At 42.8% G+C, this 23569-nt stretch overlaps 4 protein-coding genes and 1 long non-coding RNA gene across 7 annotated transcripts; 2 read left to right on the top strand and 3 right to left on the bottom strand.

The window, feature by feature from the left end:
• Positions 1 to 3587: 3587 nt before the first annotated feature.
• On the bottom strand, positions 3588 to 8135 carry ska3 (spindle and kinetochore associated complex subunit 3). The gene is made up of 10 exons (XM_071355027.1): positions 7743 to 8135; positions 7565 to 7629; positions 7278 to 7449; positions 6023 to 6458; positions 5559 to 5850; positions 5244 to 5426; positions 4935 to 5120; positions 4651 to 4742; positions 4376 to 4506; positions 3588 to 4171 (listed from the first exon to the last, which is right to left on the bottom strand). Exons 1-10 carry the CDS (start codon positions 7846 to 7848, stop codon positions 3999 to 4001), a joined length of 1836 nt encoding a protein of 611 aa, XP_071211128.1. The 5' UTR covers positions 7849 to 8135; the 3' UTR covers positions 3588 to 3998.
• Positions 8136 to 11008: 2873 nt separating this feature from the next.
• LOC139546538 (potassium/sodium hyperpolarization-activated cyclic nucleotide-gated channel 1-like) lies at positions 11009 to 15874 on the bottom strand. 2 transcript variants are annotated; one of them, XM_071355028.1, is made up of 10 exons: positions 15289 to 15874; positions 14848 to 15034; positions 14033 to 14137; positions 13774 to 13917; positions 13398 to 13559; positions 13216 to 13309; positions 12918 to 13045; positions 12619 to 12765; positions 12089 to 12326; positions 11009 to 11766 (listed from the first exon to the last, which is right to left on the bottom strand). In XM_071355028.1, exons 1-10 carry the CDS (start codon positions 15471 to 15473, stop codon positions 11591 to 11593), a joined length of 1566 nt encoding a protein of 521 aa, XP_071211129.1. In that variant the 5' UTR covers positions 15474 to 15874; the 3' UTR covers positions 11009 to 11590. The 2 variants fall into 2 exon arrangements, with proteins under 2 accessions (XP_071211129.1, XP_071211131.1); XM_071355030.1 differs by lacking the exons at positions 13774 to 13917; positions 14033 to 14137.
• On the top strand, positions 12147 to 13963 carry LOC139546544 (uncharacterized). Its single transcript, XR_011669254.1, has 2 exons — positions 12147 to 12283; positions 13187 to 13963. It is a non-coding gene; the product is annotated as an uncharacterized lncRNA (long non-coding RNA).
• Positions 15875 to 16682: 808 nt separating the features above from the next.
• On the bottom strand, positions 16683 to 20564 carry LOC139546542 (potassium/sodium hyperpolarization-activated cyclic nucleotide-gated channel 2-like). 2 transcript variants are annotated; one of them, XM_071355037.1, is made up of 5 exons: positions 20408 to 20564; positions 19819 to 19959; positions 17416 to 17653; positions 17037 to 17201; positions 16683 to 16930 (listed from the first exon to the last, which is right to left on the bottom strand). In XM_071355037.1, the coding sequence occupies exons 2-4, from the start codon at positions 19876 to 19878 to the stop codon at positions 17056 to 17058; spliced, it is 444 nt and encodes a 147-aa protein (XP_071211138.1). In that variant the 5' UTR covers positions 19879 to 19959; positions 20408 to 20564; the 3' UTR covers positions 16683 to 16930; positions 17037 to 17055. The 2 variants fall into 2 exon arrangements, with proteins under 2 accessions (XP_071211138.1, XP_071211137.1); XM_071355036.1 differs by lacking the exon at positions 20408 to 20564 and having other exon boundaries at positions 19819 to 20394.
• Positions 20565 to 22214: 1650 nt separating this feature from the next.
• Positions 22215 to 23454, top strand: cox17 (cytochrome c oxidase copper chaperone COX17). The gene is made up of 3 exons (XM_071355039.1): positions 22215 to 22329; positions 22443 to 22552; positions 23244 to 23454. The coding sequence occupies exons 1-2, from the start codon at positions 22217 to 22219 to the stop codon at positions 22525 to 22527; spliced, it is 198 nt and encodes a 65-aa protein (XP_071211140.1). The 5' UTR covers positions 22215 to 22216; the 3' UTR covers positions 22528 to 22552; positions 23244 to 23454.
• The last annotated feature ends 115 nt before the right edge of the window (positions 23455 to 23569 follow it).

Genomic DNA, 23569 nt, shown 5'->3' with positions numbered 1-23569 from the left:
TCCAGCTCTGGAGAGCAAAACAAGTCATATTTCTTGTCCCCAATTGCGTGATCTGGACCGCCCGCTCCCTCTGGGCTGAAGAAACACAATAAATCATCACTAGTCCACTCCTAGTTACCTTCACCAACTCAACAGTTCCCAACCTCTTCTCTACCCAACCACCACATATGGATCAGCCAAAATTCAAGGATCCATTCTCTCCACAAATTGTACTCCCACTAGGCCAGAATCATCCTTTACATCCTCGGACCAAGGCCCGACCTCGGCGGTTCTCACTGCAGGAACTTCATCCACTCTCTAGTCAGGGTCCATCTCTGAGCTACTGGAACATGTATCCCTCTTTTTGCAACCTTCCTCTACACTCAACTTCTTCTCAACAGTTATCACTGCACCTGCCACTGCATCTAATTCATCCTCACTCTCCATTTCCTCAAGTTCTACCAAAAGTTCTGTAAAATCCCTCATTCCATATTCCCTCAACCATTTACAGTTTCTTTTTTTTCCTTTTCCATTATCTTCTCCTTCACCAGATCTTTCAGAAGGCCTGTGTAATCCCAAACTCCATGTTTATTCATAATATGCTCCACTTTCTTCCTTATCTGCCATCTTCTCCAAATCGCTCCCGTTCTCCAAATATTTCTCCCTGGACAACCTCTCCAACGCCATCCGCCATATGGGAACATTCCTTCGAGTGAGCTCCAGATTTATACCTGGTAAGACTAACTATCTCCAGGGCTGTATTCATTCAGCCAATTCTGTTGCAAAACATTTCTTAAGCAAGCAGAACGAAACAGAGGGACCTACCTAATGTCCAATAGAAACTAATTTTAGTTGCAACTGTTTGGCGGAATGAATACACTCCAGCTGTACAGAATAGACACTAGAAAAGGTCAGTCAGAATACCTTAAATTACATTCAGAATCTGTCCCTCCCTTGTATGCTTATGAAACTGTATTTCATTTAATTCAGGTTGGACGCCACACTGAAAGTCTTGTGAAAGGTCTAACCCTGAAGCAAAATAACAGAGCATATTTTGGCTTTGCTATAGTCTACACAGACCCTAAAACGACAAGGTTACAGGTAATTGATGATTGTCATTCAGAGCTGCCCTGTAATATCAATGAACAGCCACAGACAACACTGTAAATATTGTTACTATTGATTTGTTTCAGGTTGAAGGATATAAAGAAAGAAAGAAACAAAGAGATCTTCTGTTAAATCTGACAATTAATCTTGATGGTTGTAAAGTCGTCTCAAATAAAACTGTGAAGGACCTCGGCGTTACTCTTGACCCTGATCTCTCTTTTGACGAACATATCAAGACTGTTTCAAGGACAGCTTTTTTCCATCTACGTAACATTGCAAAAATCAGAAATTTTCTGTCCAAAAATGATGCAGAAAAATTAATCCATGCCTTTGTTACTTCTAGGTTAGATTACTGCAATGCTCTACTTTCCGGCTACCCGGATAAAGCACTAAATAAACTTCAGTTAGTGCTAAATACGGCTGCTAGAATCCTGACTAGAACCAAGAAATTTGATCATATTACTCCAGTGCTAGCTTCCCTACACTGGCTTCCTGTTGAGGCAATGGCTGATTTCAAGGTTTTACTGTTAACCTATAAAGCGTTACATGGGCTTGCTCCTACCTATCTTTCCGAGTTGGTCCTGCCGTACATACCTACACGTACGCTACGGTCACAAGACACAGGCCTCCTAATTGTCCCTAGAATTTCTAAGCAAACAGCTGGAGGCAGGGCTTTCTCCTATAGATCTCCATTTTTATGGAACGGTCTGCCTACCCATGTGAGAGACGCAGACTCGGTCTCAACCTTTAAGTCTTTACTGAAGACTTATCTCTTCAGTAGGTCATATGATTGAGTGTAGTCTGGCCCAGGAGTGTGAAGGTGAACGGAAAGGCTCTGGAGCAACGAACCACCCGTGCTGTCTCTGCCTGGCCGGTTCCCCTCTCTCCACTGGGATTCTCTGCCTCTAACCCTATTACAGGGGCTGAGTCACTGGCTTACTGGTGCTCTTTCATGCCGTCCCTAGGAGGGGTGCGTCACTTGAGTGGGTTGAGTTACTGACGTGATCTTCCTGTCTGGGTTGGCGCCCCCCCTTGGTTTGTGCTGTGGTGGAGATCTTTGTGGGCTATACTCGGCCTTGTCTCAGGATTGTAAGTTGGTGGTTGAAGATATCCCTCTAGTGGTGCGGGGGCTGTGCTTTGGCAAAGTGGGTGGGGTTATATCCTTCCTGTTTGGCCCTGTCCGGGGGTATCATCGGATGGGGCCACAGTGTCTCCTGACCCCTCCTGTCTCAGCCTCCAGTATTTATGCTGCAGTAGTTTATGTGTCGGGGGGCTAGGGTCAGTTGGTTATATCTGGAGTACTTCTCCTGTCTTATCCAGTGTCCTGTGTGAATTTAAGTATGCTCTCTCTAATTCTCTCCTTCTCTCTTTCTTTCTCTCTCTCGGAGAACCTGAGCCCTAGGACCATACGTCAGGACTACCGGGCATGATGACTCCTTGCTGTCCCCAGTCCACCTGGCCTTGCTGCTGTTCCAGTTTCAACTGTTCTGCCTGCGGTTATGGAACCCCTACCTGTCCCAGACCTGCTGCTTTCAACTCTTAATGATCGGCTATGAAAAGCCAACTGACATTTATTCCTGATTATTATTTGACCATGCTTGTCATTTATGAACATTTTGAAAATCTTAGCTCTCTAATTCTCTCCTTCTCTCTTTCTTTCTCTCTCTCGGAGGACCTGAGCCCTAGGTCAATACGTCAGGACTACCGGGCATGATGACTCCTTGCTGTCCCCAGTCCACCTGGCCTTGCTGCTATTCCAGTTTCAACAGACCTGCTGCTTTCAACTCTTAATGATCGGCTATGAAAAGCCAACTGACATTTATTCCTGATTATTATTTGACCATGCTTGTCACTTATGAACATTTTGAACATCTTGGCCATGTTCTGTTATAATCTCCACCCGGCACAGCCAGAAGAGGACTGGCCACCCCTCATAGCCTGGTTCCTCTCTAGGTTTCTTCCTAGGTTTTGGCCTTTCTAGGGAGTTTTTCCTAGCCACCGTGCTTCTACACCTGCATTGCTTGCTGTTTGGGGTTTTAGGCTGGGTTTCTGTACAGCACTTCGAGATATTAGCTGATGTACGAAGGGCTATATAAAATAAAATAAACTTGATATAGGCAACGCACTGTCCAGATGGAAGGGTCCAGATGATGCCATGACCTTACAGTCCCAGTGATTTCAGATTGGAGACTACCTGGACATCACCGTCACCCCTCCTAACAGAGCACCCTTCTCCTGGGACACGAGACCCTATTGATACCAGAAGGCCTGCTTGGGGTTCAACATGTCCCCCAATTGCATAGAAGTAGGAGATCAGTGTTATTTTATTTACTGACGTTTTTTTAAATCATCAAATTGTTATGTAGAAATTAACCATACTACCATGTCTTTCTTTGGGATTTTTTGTAGTTTGTGTATGCATTTTATAATGCTCAACTGTCTCACTTGTTATAATTGATTGCTATATTGTTAAAAAGATCACTCAATCCTGAACTAAGCCATCATGTTCATAATTATGTATTTATTAGTGAGATTACATACAGACCAATTATACACATAGAAAACTACGAAAATGCTAAATGGACTGAGTATTCATGCCGTGTGAGCAGAAGGACCTACACAATTAAAAAGACCAAGACAAAACATATGTACAGTTCTCAAAGATGAAAATAAAATAATGAATCCATTTTGGGCCTATTCTAGCCTGAGTACCAGTCTGTTTCGCTAACATTTCACTCCTTGTACTCTGTCATATGCCAATGTTTAGCATGACAGGAGTGGCAAGGAGTGAATGATAGCTAAACAGACTGGCACCCAGGCCTATTAAGGGGAGTCAATACATAGGACCTCACTCAGTAGTGTTGAGCCCTTTGGGAGGTTTAAGAAGGTAGGGAATGTCATTGTACTTCAGATCAGGTACGTGTCTTTGACAGGACCTTGTACATGGCGCTGGTTCCTACTCCCTGCACATGCTCCAGCCTCTTTAACTCAGTCAGACACAGGAAGTACATGGGGGCCTTGGTGCCCACCCCCGTGATCCTCTTCAGCTCCTCCATCAGAAACCATGCATGGCCCGCATCACCACCTGAAGGAGGAGCAACAGTGTCACAATAAGATGAATTTCAGAAGGACAGTCACTTAAGTTCCTGAGAGTGGCATGGAATGCATGAAAAAAGATTAAAAGGGCATCCTGAGAGGGCATAGTTGTGTGTCTCCACTTGAGATATGAAAACATAATTTCAGTGAGTTAAGTTTTAATGGTTTACAAAAGCAGTAAGCCGTGACTGACTGTGGCCTCGCTCCTCTTTGGCACCGTTGATCTTCTGAATGGCCTGGTTGAGGCTGGACAGAGGAATCTGTCTCAGGTAGCTTGGAAGACTCAGGAACTCCCTCTCTGACACCACAGCCAGACTCTGAGTCCTGGAGGAACGACACAGAGAGAGCAGAGGTATGACTAGTAATTTCAAGTCAAGTAATCTATTGATTTTGGGGACAGTTTAGCTTTTGAAGATACGCTAATAATAACCATATTCTACATTCTTTGTTGACACCGTAAGATTTGACCTGTTCTCTTTCCCTGTTGCAGTGTGGAAGGTTGAAGGCTTGAGGTGTGGCTGAACTACTGCTGTGGGGAGCTTCTTGCTCTGGGAAATGAGCTGCAAGATGAAAGACAAACCCATCAGAACCAGTCAGCACAGTAGTTATAATCACAACGCTATCTAAAAGTTTCAAACACTCACACTTAGTAGTACAGACAAAGCATTTTTCTCCACTGTCTGTGGACAGAGAAGGCACAGTTCCAATATCTACTCCATACTCTGAATCCCACAAGTGTCCAGTCCACTCACCTTAAAGATGTCCTGTGTGACAGAGCTTAGGTCCGGCATCTCAGGAGTGGATGGCTCGGGGTAGTCCCCTCTGACCCGTGGGGTCCCCAGGTTGAATGTCTGGGTGGGACCATCCTGATCCAGGACAGAGAGAGGGGGCTCTCCTGACCCCATAGTCTGCTCTCCACTGGTTCCACCACCACCCCTCTACAGTCAGGGAGATGGGAGACAGTGAGGCAAAATATATGCACTCAAACTTAACTATACCAACATCCTCAGCAACAGGGGGAAAGTAAACACCCAAGGTCCTTTATAGCGGTTTCAGCTTACATAGGGTAGAGAGCTGCTCAGAAAGGACTCTAGGCTTGGCATCTCTGGTGTAAGTTTTTCCTCTGTACATCCAATGATTGATATCTCTGACACATTATATGACCAGGCTTGATTGGAGCCTCTATTGGAGGTTGGAAGTTCTGAGTGATCTTGGTCTTCATCTGCCTGTGTGTTTCTCTCACCCTGTAACAACATGACAGTTACTCACTATATTTGAGTGCAATTTGTAGTTTATTGTCTATGGTCCATATGCCTCCATAAATAGATAAATGCATAAACAAACAGACACGTTGACCAACTGACAGTAACACACACCTTTCTGGTGCTAAGGAGTCTGTTGATGTATGGTGTCTCAAATGCTGGGACCTCAGGGGTGGCTTGGTGGTTGCCAAGGCAACAGGGGGACTCTGGGTCAATCTCTCCCCGCAGAGGAGGGGACAGAGCGTGTCGCTGAGACTTTGTGATCTTCAGACCTGGGGTGCAAAACACAGGCGGCTCGGGGGACTCCATGGTAGCCAGGCTGTACATCATGGAGTTTGATGGTGGGGTGGAGAGGACATGTGCCGGTCTCTGTGACATTGCTCCCAAGCCCAAGGACACTGCTGAGCTGTTAACAAAACAGCACCATCATAATACTAAGAGCACAGGACATTCTACTTAAGAAGGCTGACTTATTAATTTTTGTAGGAACTTGGGTGAAACTTTGGAAGCTGTTAACCAGCCAAGTAGTGGATTTGAGAGTCAATCAGAGCCAGACAGAACAGTATTATACTACACACCTGAGAGGTTTTGTGGGCTTCTTGCGCTGCAGGTCCATGGTGAAGTCATTGTTGAGACACACAGTGTGTTCCGTGAGGCCAAAGTCGACCATGCGGGGGGTCAAGAGGTCGTCATCTTCATCCATACGCAAGGTGCACTTGGGCGTTTTGGGCATGGGCGGCTGCATGGCTAGGACTAGAGACGGCAGAGGGAGAGGCATGGGGGCCTCAGCGCTGGAAAACACTGTGCCACCCAACACCCTCTTCAGGTGAATCTCCGACAGGCCGAAGTCAGAGAGCTGGGGGGTGCGCAAGGGGTCAATGAAGGGCGGAGGGGGCATCTTCAGAGGGGTCACTGAGGTGAGGTATCCCTCTCCTTCCTCCTGGTCCTCCTCTCCTCCCTCGGTCTCATCCTCGTCCTCTTTCTCTGAAGCTTCTGCCTCCTGGCCGTTCGACTCTGTGGGAGAGAGACAAGATATCTAGATAAACCAACAGGTCAGGAGAACATTCAGATAGAAATGGGCAATTCCACAGTAACAGATTGATGCTGACTCAGATTTTACACATTCAAATGTCAAACAAAGACCAGTGATTGCAAAGTTAAAAACCATACAACTCTACGCATAAGGACTAATTTGTGCCGTCATTCTGTTACCAAACTTTGCATCTGCACTGTTCAAGTAAATATGTTTATGTCAAATTTTCTGTGGAAATTGTTACAAGTCCTTGTGCATAGAACAGCCTCAATTCGTCAGGCATGGACTACAACGTGTCGAAAGCGTTCCACAGGGATGCTGGCCCATGTTGACTCCAATGCTTCCCACAGTTGTGTCAAGTTGGCTGGATGTCCTTTGGGTGGTGGATCATTCTTGATACACGTGGGAAACTGGTTGAGCGTGAAAAACCCACTAGCGTTGCAGTTCTTGACACACTCAAACCGGCGCGCCTTGCACCTATTATCACCCCGTTTAAAGGCACTTAAATATTTTGTCTTGCCCATCCACCCTCTGAATGGCACACATACACAATCCATGGGTCAGTTGTCTCAAGGCTTAAAAATCCTTCGTTAACATCTCTTCCCCTTCATCTACACTGATTGAAGTGGATTTAACAAGTGACATCAATAAGGAATCATAGCTTCAACCTGGTTAGTCTATGTCATAGAAAGAGCAGGTGTCCTTAATGTTTTGTACACTGAGTGCATATCAAGTAAACCAAACCAAATACTGAATGATTGCCATACTACGTGAAGTGTTAAATAGAGATACTTTCCTACCTGACTGTTTCTGTGTGCTCTTAGGCGCTCTGTAGCCATATTTTTCATAGTGTCTCCTCAGTCTCTGGATGTCCTCTGTGGTCCTCTGCTTCAGCACCATACACGTCTTTATAAAGCTCCTCACATCATTCTCCCCTGCCTGCTGGCGCACCAGCTGCTCCTTCACCTGGCCCTAGGCATGCAAAACAAGCCAGTTATGTAAATATCTGTATACTAATGAATCACATAGCTATATAAGCTACACAGCGCTGTTCAAACAACTCAGCAGGTGTTAAATTGACAGTCACCTTGAGTCCCCTGACCTCGGAGTGCAGCTCTTGCAGAACTCGCACCGCACCCTCAGTGCTATGATCTGAAACACAATTTTACAGTATACAGGAATACACTAGTCACTGGTGGTTAATTGACTGACTAGACACGTTAGCCGAAATAAAATTTGAGTGGAAGTCTGTTTCATAACGTTACCTTCGTCGTCGTAGTTCTGGTGTGCCTGTTGAAGACTGGCAGTTTCGGTCTCCAAATTCACGGCTAGGTTTCGCAACTTAGTGAAAAAACGTGCCGACGAGTCCATTTGTTTGCAGATATGTTTCTAAAAGTAGTATTATCTTGAACGGCAATTTAATCAATTTTCGCTGTCTGTTTAAATTCATACAAGTTGAAACAGGAATATTTTTCAAATTTGGCGCCACATCCGGAATCTAACGGAAGTAGGTTTATTCAGGGCTCTCAAGACCGAAGAAGAGAAAGCATCTCGAGCTAAATGCAATTCTGCCACCTGCCGTCCTTGACGACTTCGATATATACAGTATCTTTTTTTAACGATATGGTCAAGAGATAATTTTAGAATAATTGTGTGGTGGACTCACAAAATAATCAATAAGCAAACTTCAAAGCCAAGAGTTTGTAATACACTTCCAAATTAACATTTGTAACATCCATGAGTAACAATTTTTCTATACCTCTTTAAATTTACATTAGACTCACTTCCTTTGCTTATTTATTTTTAACATTTTTTATTTCACCTTTATTTAACCAGGTAGGCTAGTTGAAAACAAGTTCTCATTTACAACTGCGAACTGGCCAAGATAAAGCAAAGCAGTCCGACACAAACAACAACACAGAGTTACACATGGAATAAACAAACATACAGTCAATAACACAATAGAAAAAGTATATATACAGTGTGTGCAAATGAGGTAAGATAAGGGAGGTAAAGCAAAAAAAGGCCATAGTGGAGAAATAATTACAATTTAGCAATTAAACACTGGATTGATGGATGTGCAGAATATGAATGTGCAAGTAGAGATACTGGGGTGTACAGTCAATAACACAATAGAAAAAAATAAAGTCTATATACAGTGTGTGCAAATGGCCTGAGGAGGAAAGGCAATAAATAGGCCATAGTAGCAAGTAAATACAATTTAGCAAATTAACACTGGAGTGATAGATGTGCAGATGATGATGTGCAAGTAGAAATACTGGTGTGCAAAAGAGCAGAAAAGTAAATAAAAACAATATGGGGATGAGTGCAGAGGAAGGTTAGAGCTGGGAGGTGGAGGGACCTTATCAGATCCCTGATTATGCTGGAGAGTGTATAAATACTTAGGAAACAGTGAAGGTCACTACAGACATGCACTAAGAAACATTCTGACAGATGAGTAATGCAGACCATGACCCTTGTGGAGGGCATCTGTACCTACCTGGGTGGCAGTGCCTTAGCCAACGAGACAGACCTGGCCATGAAGAACCTGGACTACATAGACCAGGAGCTGGGTGCTGTAGGGCAGGGCCTTCTGACTGGCCAAGAGGTCCATCTCCTGGAGGACGACCTGGCCGTGGTCTACTACCAGCTGGGCGTGGCCGTCAGGGCACAGCAGGAGTTCACCAAGCGGGAGACAGAGGTGTCCTCCAGTACATCCTGGAGCACCGGCTGGAGAGGCAGTTGACGATGCTCCACAGCAGGTTCAACCGCTGGGAGATGAGGGAGTTCTGTGTCCAGGTCAGTGGGGGTCAGGGCGTGGTCAGCCATCACACAATGTCCAACAGGCAACAGTTATCATTATGTTCAACTCTCAATATCTCTATCCATTGAATGTGTAAATCATTTGCACACAGTGTATGGAGTTCAACAAAATTAGACATGAAGTTCAAAGAACAAAATAGTTTGCCTGGGAGCCATGCTTTATCCAACTGTCAGACTAAAATAGTTTGTAAAATAGACATGAAGTTAATGATTTTCTAGCCTGGTCCCAAATATGTTTGTTCTCTTGCCAACTCCATTGCTATCATTGTCAAGCCAAATTTTTTTGGCATGATAGCACAAACAGACTGGTACTCAGGCTAATGATTTTAACCCTAAATGTTTTACACTAAAATAGTTACAGGTTGTGTTGTTATTCAAAATATATAGCGATAATTGTAATGCAGTTGCATATCCAAAGCTCACCCCTATCTCGTCCAACACTTGGTACGTCACACCGCAAAATTAGGTCAGATGTCTGTTTGCATTCCTCTCCTAGCGAGCAGAAAATGTGTGTAGAGAGAAAACCTTATTTCACCTTGGTAAAAATACAACCACATCTGTTATGTTAACCTTGGATAACTTATCAGGCACAAACATAGCAGCAAAATGTATGATGTATGATACTGATTAAATACCTGCTATTTTGGGCACTCTATGATCTTGAAGAATCATCCCAGCCACTGCTGTTGCAGCAGATTTTTCAAATCATAAATAGCTCTGTGCTATGCTTCTCCAAATGCTGATTCTACAAAATGCAGTCTGTTCAGTATAGTAGAGCACCAATCATCCAAGTGGGCCAACACTCTACCATTTTTTGAATCTACTGAACACGAGTCATATAGTCACAGCATAGAACATGGGTTTTGTTTTATCAGCCTCTCTTCCCTTTCCTTGCAGGTGAACTTTGTCCTGGGCACGGGTCTGCTGTGCCTCTTCACCCAGGCCTTGCTGACAGGCCGAGACCAGGCCCTGCTGATGAAGACCTGGTCTGATCGCATTGGCGCCCTCTACGGGAAGGTGAAGACTACTAGGGGGCGCTGTTCGGGCTACTTCCTGCAGCAGGCGGAGAAGGATGTGCGTCAGCAGCTGCAGGAGGTCATGCAGAGGCGTTCAGCCCCCGAGGAGGCAGCAGCCGGCATCTTTAAGATCCTGGAGAAGAACTACGACTGGCTGCGCTGGGCTGTCATGGTGCACTCTGCCGTGGGGCCCTTGGATGAGGACGGGGGCAGGTCTGGAGGACCACTCTACAGCCCAATCACTTCCTGTCCGTGTTGTCTGAGGCACCCTGCTACGGTGACATGCCCAGCTTGCTGGATAAGAGTCGCATCCACCAGCTGATCGTGGACCTGAAAGTGAAAGATCCCCAACCTGCCTCCAGAGGTGTACGCCTCTATCGAGGAAGACCCGGGGAAGGCCCGACGGTACATGGCCTCTCGCATGCTGAAGAAGCTGCGGGAGGGGCTGTGCTCCGCGGTGGACATCCACGTGGTGCCAGACAATATGGAGATGAAGTCTAACTTCCCCCAAGCATCCTACTACCTGTACGGGTACAAACACAGGCTGGCCTCGGGCACCGTGTGTGTGTTTGGATAAGAGAAACGGTGTCTGGCTAGGCCTGCGGGCTGAGGCTCAGCTGCTGCAGTGCTACATCTGCTGAGGCTGGACACACATGAATGCACTACTTTAAAAAAACTCCAGATGTTCACAGTCAACTGAAACCATGCTTTCCTCTTTATTTCTGCTGTTTCATACCGGTAGTTTCATAACTGAATTGCCCTTCTATTATGTAATTGACATTTCTTCACGATAAAGGAAATTAGAAAAATAAAAAACAGTTCTAATAATATTTCTTCACAATAAATACATTTTCAAAAACCCCAAAAATATTTTAATCATTACATGTCCTGAAATACACTCTTAGTTAAAGCAACAATATCATATACTGTTTTGGATCCACCCAGAGAGGATCTAGAGTATAACTATTAGTAATCCAGACTAAGGGTTGTATGATGCACAGTTGAACAAATAAATAACAATGAAATCTTTATATATATATAAAGTATAATACAATTTTAGACCAGTCTACACAATACCAAGTCTGAGCTACACAATACATAAGTGGTCACAAATCCTGGTCATGGAGAGCTCCAGGCTGCGCAGGACTAAAACACCTAGTTCTACTAACAGAATCAGATGTGTTAGTGCTGGGCTGGAACATAAGCCTGCACATCCTGTACCTCTCCAGAACCAGGCTTAGTGACCACTACTGTTGATAAATGGCCGCACTGTACTAGAGATGTAGCACATATTCCTTGTCCTGCTGTGAAAACTTTTCCATGTCTCTCCTGATATCAGGGAAGCCCTGTAGAACCATCTGGAAGCGTTCTGAGGACAGGGAGAAGAGCTGGCAGGTGGTCAGAGCTTGAACCGTGGCCAAACGCTTTCCTTTGGTCATGAGGCAGGTCTCTGTAAACCAGTACAGCATAGAACAACACAATTTAAATTTATTACACAGCATATCAGCTAAGCCCACTGTTCCTTGTCATATCCTGCATAGTCCCAAGAGATGAAATCAGCAAAACAATGTAGAACAGGAGAATAAGAATAACAAGTGTGGGGGGTTGGGTCTTTTTCAATTATGTAAGAAAACGGATGGGGGATGAGGTTTGACAATCAGAATTTCTAGATTACCCAATCTCTTGTGTGATGAAGAGAATGATAGTCTGAACAAATGAATGAAGGAATAAATGAATGATGCTGGATTGAGCTACTCGGATCTGAGCCTGACCTCCAAAGTAGTCTCCGTCAGCCAGTTCCTGCGAGAAGGAGTCTGTCTCCACCAGGACCTGGCCATGCTCGATAAAGAACATGCGGTCTCCGGGCGCGTTCTGTTGGAAGATGACATCATCCTCCTGGAAGACTTCATGCTGAAACTGGAGGAGAACTGTGTTCAGGAAGTTGACGTCTCGGTTCTGGAACATGGGTACGTTGTTCAGCAGGCTCAAACACATCACTGTCAGAATCTCCTGTATCACACACACAGAGCTTTTTTTCAGATCGTTTCATAATAAAGTTCCACAAATAGAACTTTGACAAACAGAAGTTCCACAAATAGACAGGCAGGTCCCACTACTAAACAAAGGTGTGTTAACCAAAGGAAACCATAGGTAAGTAGAATGTAGTTACGTACTTCATGTAGTTATGTACTTATACTTATAGTGGTACATTTGTGTAACTATTGTATAAGGTCTGTGTAATGTACAGTAGAACCTAAATTGTATAGAATAAAATAGAATAGAATATGATTGATTCAAGTACCTCTCTCAAAGCTGAGGAGACTGAAATTAGAAAGTTCTTTTCGTCAAACCATCTCCCCCCATAGCGGGCCCCGTAGTATTTCTGGATTCGAAGACGAAGGTCGTTAGGAAGCTTCAAGAAGGTCATGTAGTCGTCTAGATGATTCATCTGTGGATTATCAGACGTGGTGGACTTTGAATGACATGCCATTACAATCAAAAGTGACATATCAATAGAGTTCCTTGCTTATGTGATCGAGTTTGAAGCCGAGTCGTCGGTGTTAAAGCCAAGGCATTACATTTCCATTATACGTAGTATACCTTATCTTTGTAGGCTTTTGCTGCTTGGTCTACGTTGGTTATGATAGCAGCAGCGTTGGCCACCAGTACAGTGTACATTAGAGCCCCAGACAGCATACTGGTCATGACCACCCACAGCTCCACCTCATCTAGGGAGCAAAACACCCGGTACACACATAAATACAGTGTAATACTTGGCTATTGAACTCCGGGCACTACAGTCTTGGAATAGCACGGGTCTAATATACTGTATGAGTATATATGAAAGACATGCTCTATTGTGCCAACAGAATATCAACAGGTTATCAGCAGTCCTTACTTGTTGGTGACTCGTTGGAGCCATAGGAAATTTGGATCATATGAGAGAGAGCACGAAACACTCCAAAGGAATACTTCTCACCGACCGTGGCATTCTGGAAAATATCACATTGTTTATATAGGGTGAACTAACCCTTTAAATGTAGCCAAACCCTTACACGTCTCAGTAGGTGTGGGGCTTACCATCAGCTTCTCTTGTCTGACCCAGCAGTCAGAAGGGAACTCCTCCAGCATCGGGACAAAGTACTGGATACAGCCGTTCCAGTGGCACAGCAGAAACATCATCATAAACAAAGACAGTATGCGGAAGAACAGCTGAACATACTCCAAGTTGGCATTTGAAACCTATGGAGAAAGAAACAAAGGCACTCAATTAAAATGATGGAAATAAAAATGAACTAATTGGACTGCAAAGATAATCTAGAAGTAATGTGTACACCAATCAAAAGTTATTCTCCTGTCCTTCTTTGTATTCATTTTTAGCCAAATGTATTTGTAGTACGAGGTTTGACTTTGTGGTATTTTCAGCATTGGGAGATGGTAGCATAACAGAATTTACCTTTTCTACTTCATTGAAGAAGCGGACAAGCCTGGAGACTCTGAGGAGCCTAACAAGGCTGATGATTCGGACAAACATGAGGATCCGCACCATTCTACTGGCTTTGGAACCTGAGGTGGAGGTGTCACTGTGGGATTGTAACTCCTGTCACAATAAAAATACAGAAATAAACAAATATTTTTTAAATGTATTGATCTTACAATAGACTGGAACTACTGTATAACAGCGTGATGCTGGATGTATCATAATTTATCATTACCGCGATTAATAGTATGTAGCCAATTGGGAATGCTGCAATCACATCTGGTATGAACCAACTCTTTAGGTAAATCACACGGATCTTTTTGATATCCAGTATAGCCACCTACGGAATTGAAAAACAGACAGTAGATTTTCAGTTGATTGTTATTAGTGCTTGGCAGCATTCCTCAGACAAATGAATGAATACTTCAACAATGCAACTGAAGCTAAATGTTTGGGGATTCTGGCCAAAATGAAAGGAGACAGTGATGCCATCCAGAATGTACGTCAGAAGCTACTAATAGAGAAGTGCATTAATATAAACTTGACAGGGTCGTCAATTGGCCAAACTTTCACATTAATATTTTACACCAGTTTGGAATGAAATTGAAACAGAATAAGACACAACCTGGTGCTTGATCAGACTCCTTACATGCGTATTTCCTTCTTATGAAATAAAAAGGGTCCACAGTCATGTTTCATCATGTTTCATCATCTGTGCACAGTGCACTTCAGAACATATTTACTAAGCATCTTGCTCCCCAGTAAAGTTTGCGCCTGTTATTTTCATGTGAGAATATAACACAAAAGCAAACCTAATCTATATAAATAGTTATCTCTGAATCGTTATCTTAAAAATAAAAGAAATTCGCTCTTGCAAATAACAGCTGCAGGTTTAGCACATGGGCCAGGGTTTCAATTAATCAGCCCTTTACATGCACTGGAACGAATACAGAAAGGGCAGATTGGGTTTGCATGCTCGTGGAAAGGGATTATACAACTATCGCAGATTGGGTCTGGTCTGAAAATAGAGTAAAGTCAGCGCCTCATTACCTCACTGTCCTCAGAGATGATACCCATGCGAAAATTCAGAGCCACATCCATCAGAAACAGAGTGTCTGAGAAGACATTGAAACCTTCCCAGCCCACTCCACTGTACCCGTCTAAGAAAGCTATCTCCATGGGGATCCCAATCAAATTCAGGAATGTGATGGCAACCATACACATGATGTAGTAACTCCTACAAGACACAATAACAAAGGGTATGTACATGATTAAAGTCATGCACACACGCATTTCTTAGAATCACTGTTAGAAACACCCTTTAGTGTTTTCTTTGGCATATACCCAAGCTCTTTGCTGTTTTTGCTAACTTTGCTGTGTTGTTCTTTGACAGACAAAAATGCCAAGACCTCCCTTAGGTCTAACTTTGTTGTGTTGTTCTAGGACAGACAAAATGCCAAGGCAGCACAAACAGTAGCTGGAGAAGAATACCTTATGGGGCTGAATGGGTGGATGACCCAGACTCCACTCTGCAGCTGGCGTATACATTCCTTCTCCACAGCTATCTCGCTGCCGTACACAGATAGAGACTGCCTGTTCAGCTGAGGCAGAAAGACAGCTCTCCAACCACAGGTGCTGGCTGTGCGTCTGCCGACAGGGGCTTGGGAGTTCTCCATGCCAGAAGCAGCACACGGTTATTCTGTTCAGCTGACTGCGCTGGCCATCCTTCTCTGGGCTGCTGAAGAGTAGAGTCTAACTTTGCTCTAAACTGACCTGTCTTTTTGGTCACAGGGTAATTTTCCATCACAGCTCCTGTGGACGGGGCTTATTGAGTCGTGTGGTGGGAGGAGAGCGGCTGCCAGACTTTCCTCTCCCTCTCTCTCTCTCTCTCTCCCCCTCATCATTTCTCTCTCTCTCCCTCCCGGCTCATCAACTATTCAGTATCTCCGCTTCATGCAAGCATGAATCAAGCCCAGTCAAAAGACAAGGCTGGATCACATTAATACTGAATACAATGGGTGGTTTTGAATATCACAATTATTGTCATCTGAACTACACAACTAGCAGGGCACAGGGTGAGGTTTAGTAATGGTAACAGTAGACTATTGAATAATTAAAATAGTAATTTAACCAGGACAATAGTTACATGTTAAAACTATAACAGCAAATTTGTTATAAATTATAGGCTAACAACTTTCTTGTTTTTTGTTGGTTTTGGTATTTTAACATATTTTGTGCACACCTACTAATCTGGGATGCTATCTCATGGGATCTGTGTATGTCTGTATATTATATTACAATGCCATTTCTTCTGGCTAAGCTCCCAGTAAATGCTTGATGAGTGTCAGATGGGGTCACAGTGTTGTCAGAAATGAAAGCTTACTAGTGTAACCGGTAAAAGGAATTTACTCCTGCCAATCCGATTTAAGTAAAGGTCACACAAGACAAAATTACACTCATTCTAAATAACATGGTCGATATCAATCGACTGGCCTAATGTATTTTTATGCATTCTATTTTTGATGCAACCTGAGTGCCACAGGATTTTGGTGGTACCTTAATAGGGGAGGACTGGCTCGTGGTAATGGCTGGTGCGTAATCGGTGGAATGGTATCAAATACATCAAACACATGGTTTCCATGTATTTGATGCCATTCCCTTACTCTGTTCCAGACATTATTATGAGCCGTCCTCCCCTCAGCAGCCTCCACTGCTGAGTACATCAAAAATTAATTTCAAGACATGCCACATCCAAAGTTACACTGAATTTTCTCGTGTTGGTTTGCCTTTATGAAAACGTTATTTTAGTATACAAGAAGAATGTTGGATTTTTTTTACATGCAGTCTTGTTTTAATCTTCCATAACAATATGAATGGATATAGCATTTTCTTCTTCAAATTGTTTTTATTATATTGTCAAAAAATTTATAAATGTAAGAAATGAATCCACAGTTTAAAATATACCTGCATCTGTTCATTTTATTTACAAAAAATGTGTAACATTGTTTGGTTCTACATTGTTTTTTAAACTAAGTGTTAGTGAATGGTGTTGTGCGAGGCCCTTTCACTCAGTTATCTCCTCAGTTTTCACTCTGCATATCTTTAGGTTTGGATTCACTCTGTTGTTGTGCCTCTGAAAAGAAGAAAGGTATATATTCTTTGAATGAAGAGTGAGTATTACATTTGTTGAGACATAAAGCAGCAGAAGAGGGGCTTTAATGAAGACAAAATGTTCTCACTCTTTAGGTCCTCCTGGCGCTATTGGGCAGTCATCTTCAGATCTTTCCTGACGTTAGGGAAGGCCTGTAGGACCTGCTGGAAGCTGTCTGCGTGCAGGGATAAGAGCTGGCAGATGGTCATAGCTCGCACCGTTGCCAAACGCTTCCTTTGGTCAGGAGGCAGATCTTTGTGGGACAGAGACAGACAAAGCAGTGAGTCGCTGCCGTCAGACCAGTCTGACTCACATTTCAAAGCAGCTGTACTAACTTTAGTCCTGGAGAGCTACAGTGTGCAGGCTTTCGTTCCAGCCCTGGTTCAGCTAATCATGGTCTTCCTCTATGAAGAAAATTTAACTCTAGAGACAGACACACATGGCCAGGGATCTTTTTCCCAGCCCACCTCCAAAGTAGTCTCCTTCAATAAGCTCCTTCTGGAAGAAGTCGGTCTTCACCAGGAACTGGCGGTGCTCGATGAAGAACATGCGGTCTCTGGACGTGTTCTGCCTGATGATGATGTCAGCCTCCTGGAAGACCTCGAACTGCAGCTGGGTGAGAACGGCGTTCAGGAAGTTGACATCTCGGTTCTTCAACATGAGCGTGTTGTTCATCAAGGCTGCACACATCACTGTCAGGATCTCCTGGATAACACAAAACAACAAGAAAAGCCAATTAGCTTTACAACGTCACAATGACTTTCCATCCTTATTTAAAGGCTCTGTGCAGTCAAAATTCAGTTTTTCTGTGTTTTGTATTATATTGTACAACAGCTGATTATTATTAAATTTTTTTAAATCAGTGTTATTCCCTGATATCTGCTGGTTGAAAATACAATCTACACAGGACCTTCTAATCAGCATGTTTGCATGGGCAGGAGTTTTGGCACCAGGTGGTAAATTGGTTAACAGACCAATAACAATTAGTGTTCCAAAACTCTCTGGCAATAACAGCTAGTTTTCAGTTTTCTCTCCCCACTGAGAACACTCCCAGTCTGTCCTAGCAAAATTATTTATTGATAAAACTATTTTTGTAAATTTTAATGGAAAACTATTACAGTAAGATACTTAATTATTACCCAGAAATTATTTTATACTTATATACAGTACCATTCAAAAGTTTGTACACACCTACTCATTCCAGGGTTTTTCTTTATTTTTACTATTTTCCACATTGTAGAATAATAGTGAAGATATCAAAACTATGAAATAACACATATGGAATCATGTAGTAACCAAAAAAGTGTTAAACAAATCAAAATATATTTTATATTTGAGATTCTTCAAAGTAGCCACCCTTTGCCTTGATGACAGCTTTGCACACTCTTGACATTCTCTCAACCAGCTTCATGAGGTAGTCAACTGGAATGCATTTCAATTAACAGGTGTGCCTTGTTAAAAGTTAATTTGTGGACAATCAGTTGTGTTGTGACAAGGTAGGGGTGGGTAACAGAAGATACCCCTATTTGGTAAAAGACCAAGTACATATTATGACAAGAACAGTTCAAATAAGCAAAGAGAAACAACAGTCCATCATTACTTTAAGACAAAAACCATCAAGCGCTATGATGGAACTGGTTCTCATGAGGACTGCCACAGGAAAGGAAGACCCAGAGTTACGTCTGCTGCAGAGGACAAGTTCATTAGAGTTACCAGCCTCAGAAATTGCAGCCCAAATAAACGCATCACAGAGTTCAAGTAACAGACACATCTGAACATCAACTGTTCAGAGGAGACTACGTGAATGAGGCCTTCATGGTCGAATTGCTGCAAAGAAACCACTACTAAAGGACACCAATAATAAGAAGAGACTTGCTTGGGCCAAGAAACATGAGCAATGGACATTAGACCGGTGGAAATCTGTCCTTTGCTCTGATGAGTTCAAATTTGAGATTTTTGGTTCCAACCGCCATGTCTTTGTGAGACGCAGAGTAGGTGAACGTATGATCTCCACATGTGTGGTTCCCACTGTGAAGCATGGAGGAGGAGGTATGATGGTGTGGGGTTGCTTTGCTGGTGACACTGTCAGTGATTTATTTAGAATTCAAGGCACACTTAACCAGCATGGCTACCACATCATTCTGCAGCAATACGCCATGCCATCTGGTTTGCGCTTAGTTGGACTATCATTTGTTTTTCAACAGGACAATGACCCAACACACCTCCAGGCTGTGTAAGGGCTATTTGACCAAGAAGGAGAGTGATGGAGTGCTGCATCAGATGATCTGGCTTCCACAATCACCCGACCTCAACCCAGTTGAGATGGTTTGGGATGAGTTGGACCTTAGAGTGAAGGAAAAGCAGCCAGTGCCGGAACTCCGTTACATTTTTAAAATTTTACCTTCATTTAACTAGGCAAGTCAGTTATGAACAAATTCTTAGTTTCATTGACAGCCTAGGAACAGTGGGTTAACTGCCTTTTTCAGGGGCAGAACGACAGATTTTTACCTTGTCAGTTTGTGGATTCGATCTTGCAACCTTTCGGTTACAAGTCCAATGACTAGGCTACCTGCCGCCCCTTCAAGACTGTTGGAAAAGCATTCCAGGTGAAACTGGTTGAGAGAATGCCAAGAGTGTGCAAAGCTGTCATCAAGGCAAAGGGTGGCTATTTGAAGAATCTCAAATATATTTTGATTTGTTTAACACTTTTTTTGGTTACTACATGATTACATATGTGTTATTTCATAGTTTTGATGTCTTCACTATTATTCTCAATGTAGAAAATAGTAAAAATAAAGAAAAACCCTGGAATGAGTAGGTGTGTCCAAAACTTGTGACTGGTACTGTATAGACATACTGTACACCTTTACCTCTTTCAAAGACTTGGACAACAAATAGCGTGTCCTTCTCGTCAAACCATTTCCCTCCATGTAGTAGTGATGCAAAGCCTCAGTGCCTTGGGAAGCTTTCTGTAGGACAGGTAGTCTTTCAGATGATTCACCTGTGAAATTCTGCATATGATAGGACATGACAACAACCCTTGATAAATCCACTGAAATCATTGTTCTGTCCACGCCTCGTTTAACACTATTTCCTCAGTGAACACAATGTCCTTGAAGGCCTTTGCAGAGGCATCTACGTGTGTAATCATGGCAGCAGCGTTGGCTACCAGTAAAGGGTACACACACACACACACACACACACACACACACACACACACACACACACACACACACACACACACACACGCACACGCACGCACACGCACGCACACACACGCACACACACGCACACACACGCGCGGCTTGTTCGACATTGCAGCCGATAGTGCAGGCAACTGCCAACTGACTGATCTAGAAATCACCTTGCACCGTAAATAACTACTCATTTTTATTTGTAGATCATATTATTTGTCTCATATTATTTGTCATACCCGTGGTATGATATGTTTTGTCATACCCGTCTGATATAACACGTCTGTCAGCCAATCAGGATTCAGGGCTCGAACCACCCAGTTTATAATAGAGTCATAATACCTAGCAGTCAAACAGGGAAATGGTTCGAATCGTTTTTCCACCTTTCATTTTTCCCAAAGGGGATTTTAGAAACACTTCAAATAAGGGCTGTGTAGGCTTACCCTGCCATGATGTTTTGATAACCGCGTAAATCTCTCTAGGACGAGGTGACTTTTATCAATATATTCAGCTGTATTTACCCCCCCAATAATTATGCTATTTAGCTGCTAATGTGGCTATCATAAAGAACTCCAAATACCATGGTGATCTGGACGAGACTGCTGAAGCGACGCAAAGGTTAGAATCTCTGGATTAACAATCTAATGTTAGCTAAATGTAATAATTAATAAATTGGCAAAATGTCTTTAAATTGACAATTCTGTTAACTGTCTTATGCCAGTTTTAAATTGACACAATACCTGTTTAGCAAAGGTTTCAGCTAGAGATGACATGCGGGAGCTTGGAGCTTGCAGGGATTTGTAGTCTTGCATGATGTCTACTTCAATGCTAAGTATCATTTTCAAATATGAGAGTAAATAGAAGCCGAATATATTGATAAAAGTTACCTTGTCTGGGAGAGATTTACATGGTTATCAAAACGTCACGCCAGGGTAAGGCTACACAAAACATAGACCTTATTTTAAGTACTTCTAAAATCGCCTATGGGAAAAATGAATGGTGTATAAACGATTGGAACCATTTCCCTGTTTGACCGCTAGGTTTTATGGGTATTACGACACCTCCACTGTGCTGCTCTATACAGTTTTGATGCTTTCCAACACAGCCACTCACACACACATGTCAGAGCCGTGTTCAGTACGAAAATGTTTTGGAACATTGCAGATATAAATGCTATGGACGTGATTCCTTACTCTACATACCATATTTATATCTGAATGTAACAAAATGTTGCGTCCTGCTGAACGCGATCCAGGTAAAGCATGTAGGCCTAAATTATATTACATTTCCTCATTGGAAAATGAAGTCTAAACCATTCCACAATATTTGTGCATGAGAAAACGTCAACACCACATAATACACGCTAATTCCATTTGGGATATTTATACAGGGTAAGTGTAGAATGTCCTACACTTGTCAATTGAATTTGTTGCAGCTCGGAAATTAAAACTGCATGTCCCAGAAACTTAGCGCAACCATTTAAAGACATGCTGGTTCAACCATGTTGAAAAGGAAGGACAGAGTAGGACATACGTGAATCGGAGTCGCTGTGCAAGAAGGCTTACCAGCTAGTTAAGTATGTTACATAAGTATTATTTCCACTAGTGTGTTGTTAAATAGTTTCTCTCGTGAATGTTTCATCGCGCGCTGTTCGTTAATAAACGTTGTGGGAGAACTGAAAGAGTTTTCAGTATGAGTGATATTTTTCCAACATCTAGCTAACAGTAGTTGTTAGCTGGTGGGCTATAGCTAGCATCCCTGACGTGTGCTGTTTTATAAGCCAGAGCCTAGCAAAGAGCTAACTTAGTTGGCTATAATTTTGGAACTTTAACTTCAACGTGATATTATAGCTAGCTAGTTAATCTAACACAAACTGACAGCTACTATAGGAAAGTGCTAGTATTGAGTTAATAGCTAGCTACAATGTTGCCATCAAATTGGGAGCTACTATAATATATTTAGGAATGTTAATTTAATGCATGTAACGTTATTAGTATCCCCTCGTGCAACGCTGACTCGCTACATTGTTTCCCCGTTTATTGTCCCCCATTTTCACTTTGTTACAGCCAGAAAAATGTCCACCATATCTGCTGCCAGCGTCGAGCCCGTTGCAATTGAGGGCACGGAGAAGAAACCAATGAAACCCTGTTGTGCGTGCCCAGAGACTAAGAAAGTTAGGGATGCGTGGTATGTTTACAATTTATTTGAACTTGAATTGCATTAGTGTAAAGTGAACGTTTTTTCGTGGACTCTTTGGTTTTGGAGTATGCAGTTGCTGATGACCATTTCCTATGTTTTAGCATCATTGAGAAAGGCGAAGAAAGTTGCACAGATCTCATCGAGGCACATAAGGATTGTATGAGGGCACTTGGATTCAAGATTTAATATAACTTTATATAATGAGTCATTGGTAAGTGTCATGCCCTGGAGCAGAACTGTCATATTAATTTTGTCTCTTGTGTTGTGAAAGGAACATTATGTCCTAGATGCAGCTCAATGCAATAGGAGTGGGTGTGGCACTAGAGGGGAACATGTATTGAATTTGCTTGTCTGGTTTATCATGGATCCTACAGTGGTTTTACTTGTATGCTGCAGTTCAGCTTGCAGTGACTCAACGACTGCAGACCTGTCTTTTGCATGTTTTTCACTGTCCTCTGTAGGGTCATGTTACCCTTTGATGTCTTTTCTGCTAAAGTTGATCAAACTGCTGATGTGAACAACTGCTGTTGTGTTTATTATTTATGGATGGCAGCAAAGAACTTTTGGTGTTGGTGCAGAACTTGTTTCTCTGGGATTGACTTGAAGGAGGTCCCGTGAAGCTCGTTGGTGGGAGCATGGTGCTTCCAACGCCAGGGTTGTGGGTTCGATTCCCACAGTGACCAATATGGAAGGGGGAAAAAGTGTGAATGTATGCACTCACTACTGTATGACGCTCTTAGTGTCTGCTAAATGACTTAAATGTAATTAAATAAACGATGCTTGCATCAGGATTGGGGACAGGCTTGTGTATATTACCATTGTTTTTCTCTATTCTGATCTGTATTCATGACCTTTCCTGGTTTGTTTCTGTTAAAGTTGACACTACTGTTCTCCTCTTGCAGTGTTGTTGCTGGCTGGCTGTCTTAAAGGGACCTGGGATATTCCACGTGTTTTTATTTATACCTCAACATGAAAGGAAGATGTGATCGCTGCACAGATGGTCATGATGGAAGATATGTTCCACTGAGTGACATGTTTTTTTAATGCTCTGAATTTCAGAATTATGTGAATGTTCTGCTGATTTAAGTGACATAAATATCCTATGCAATTTGACTCGAGTACTTGATTTTATGACAGGATGAAACGTAATTGAATGAATTGTACAGGTAGGAAGTGTTAAGGATGCAATACTATCCTAATTTTATGCTGAACCATAGACATAACTAGA

The sequence above is a fragment of the Salvelinus alpinus genome, chromosome 20 (assembly GCF_045679555.1).
Source record: "Salvelinus alpinus chromosome 20, SLU_Salpinus.1, whole genome shotgun sequence".
Taxonomy (NCBI): Eukaryota; Metazoa; Chordata; class Actinopteri; order Salmoniformes; family Salmonidae; genus Salvelinus; species Salvelinus alpinus.
Note: the sequence above shows the minus strand (reverse complement) of the source record. Positions and strands in the feature narration are given on the sequence as shown.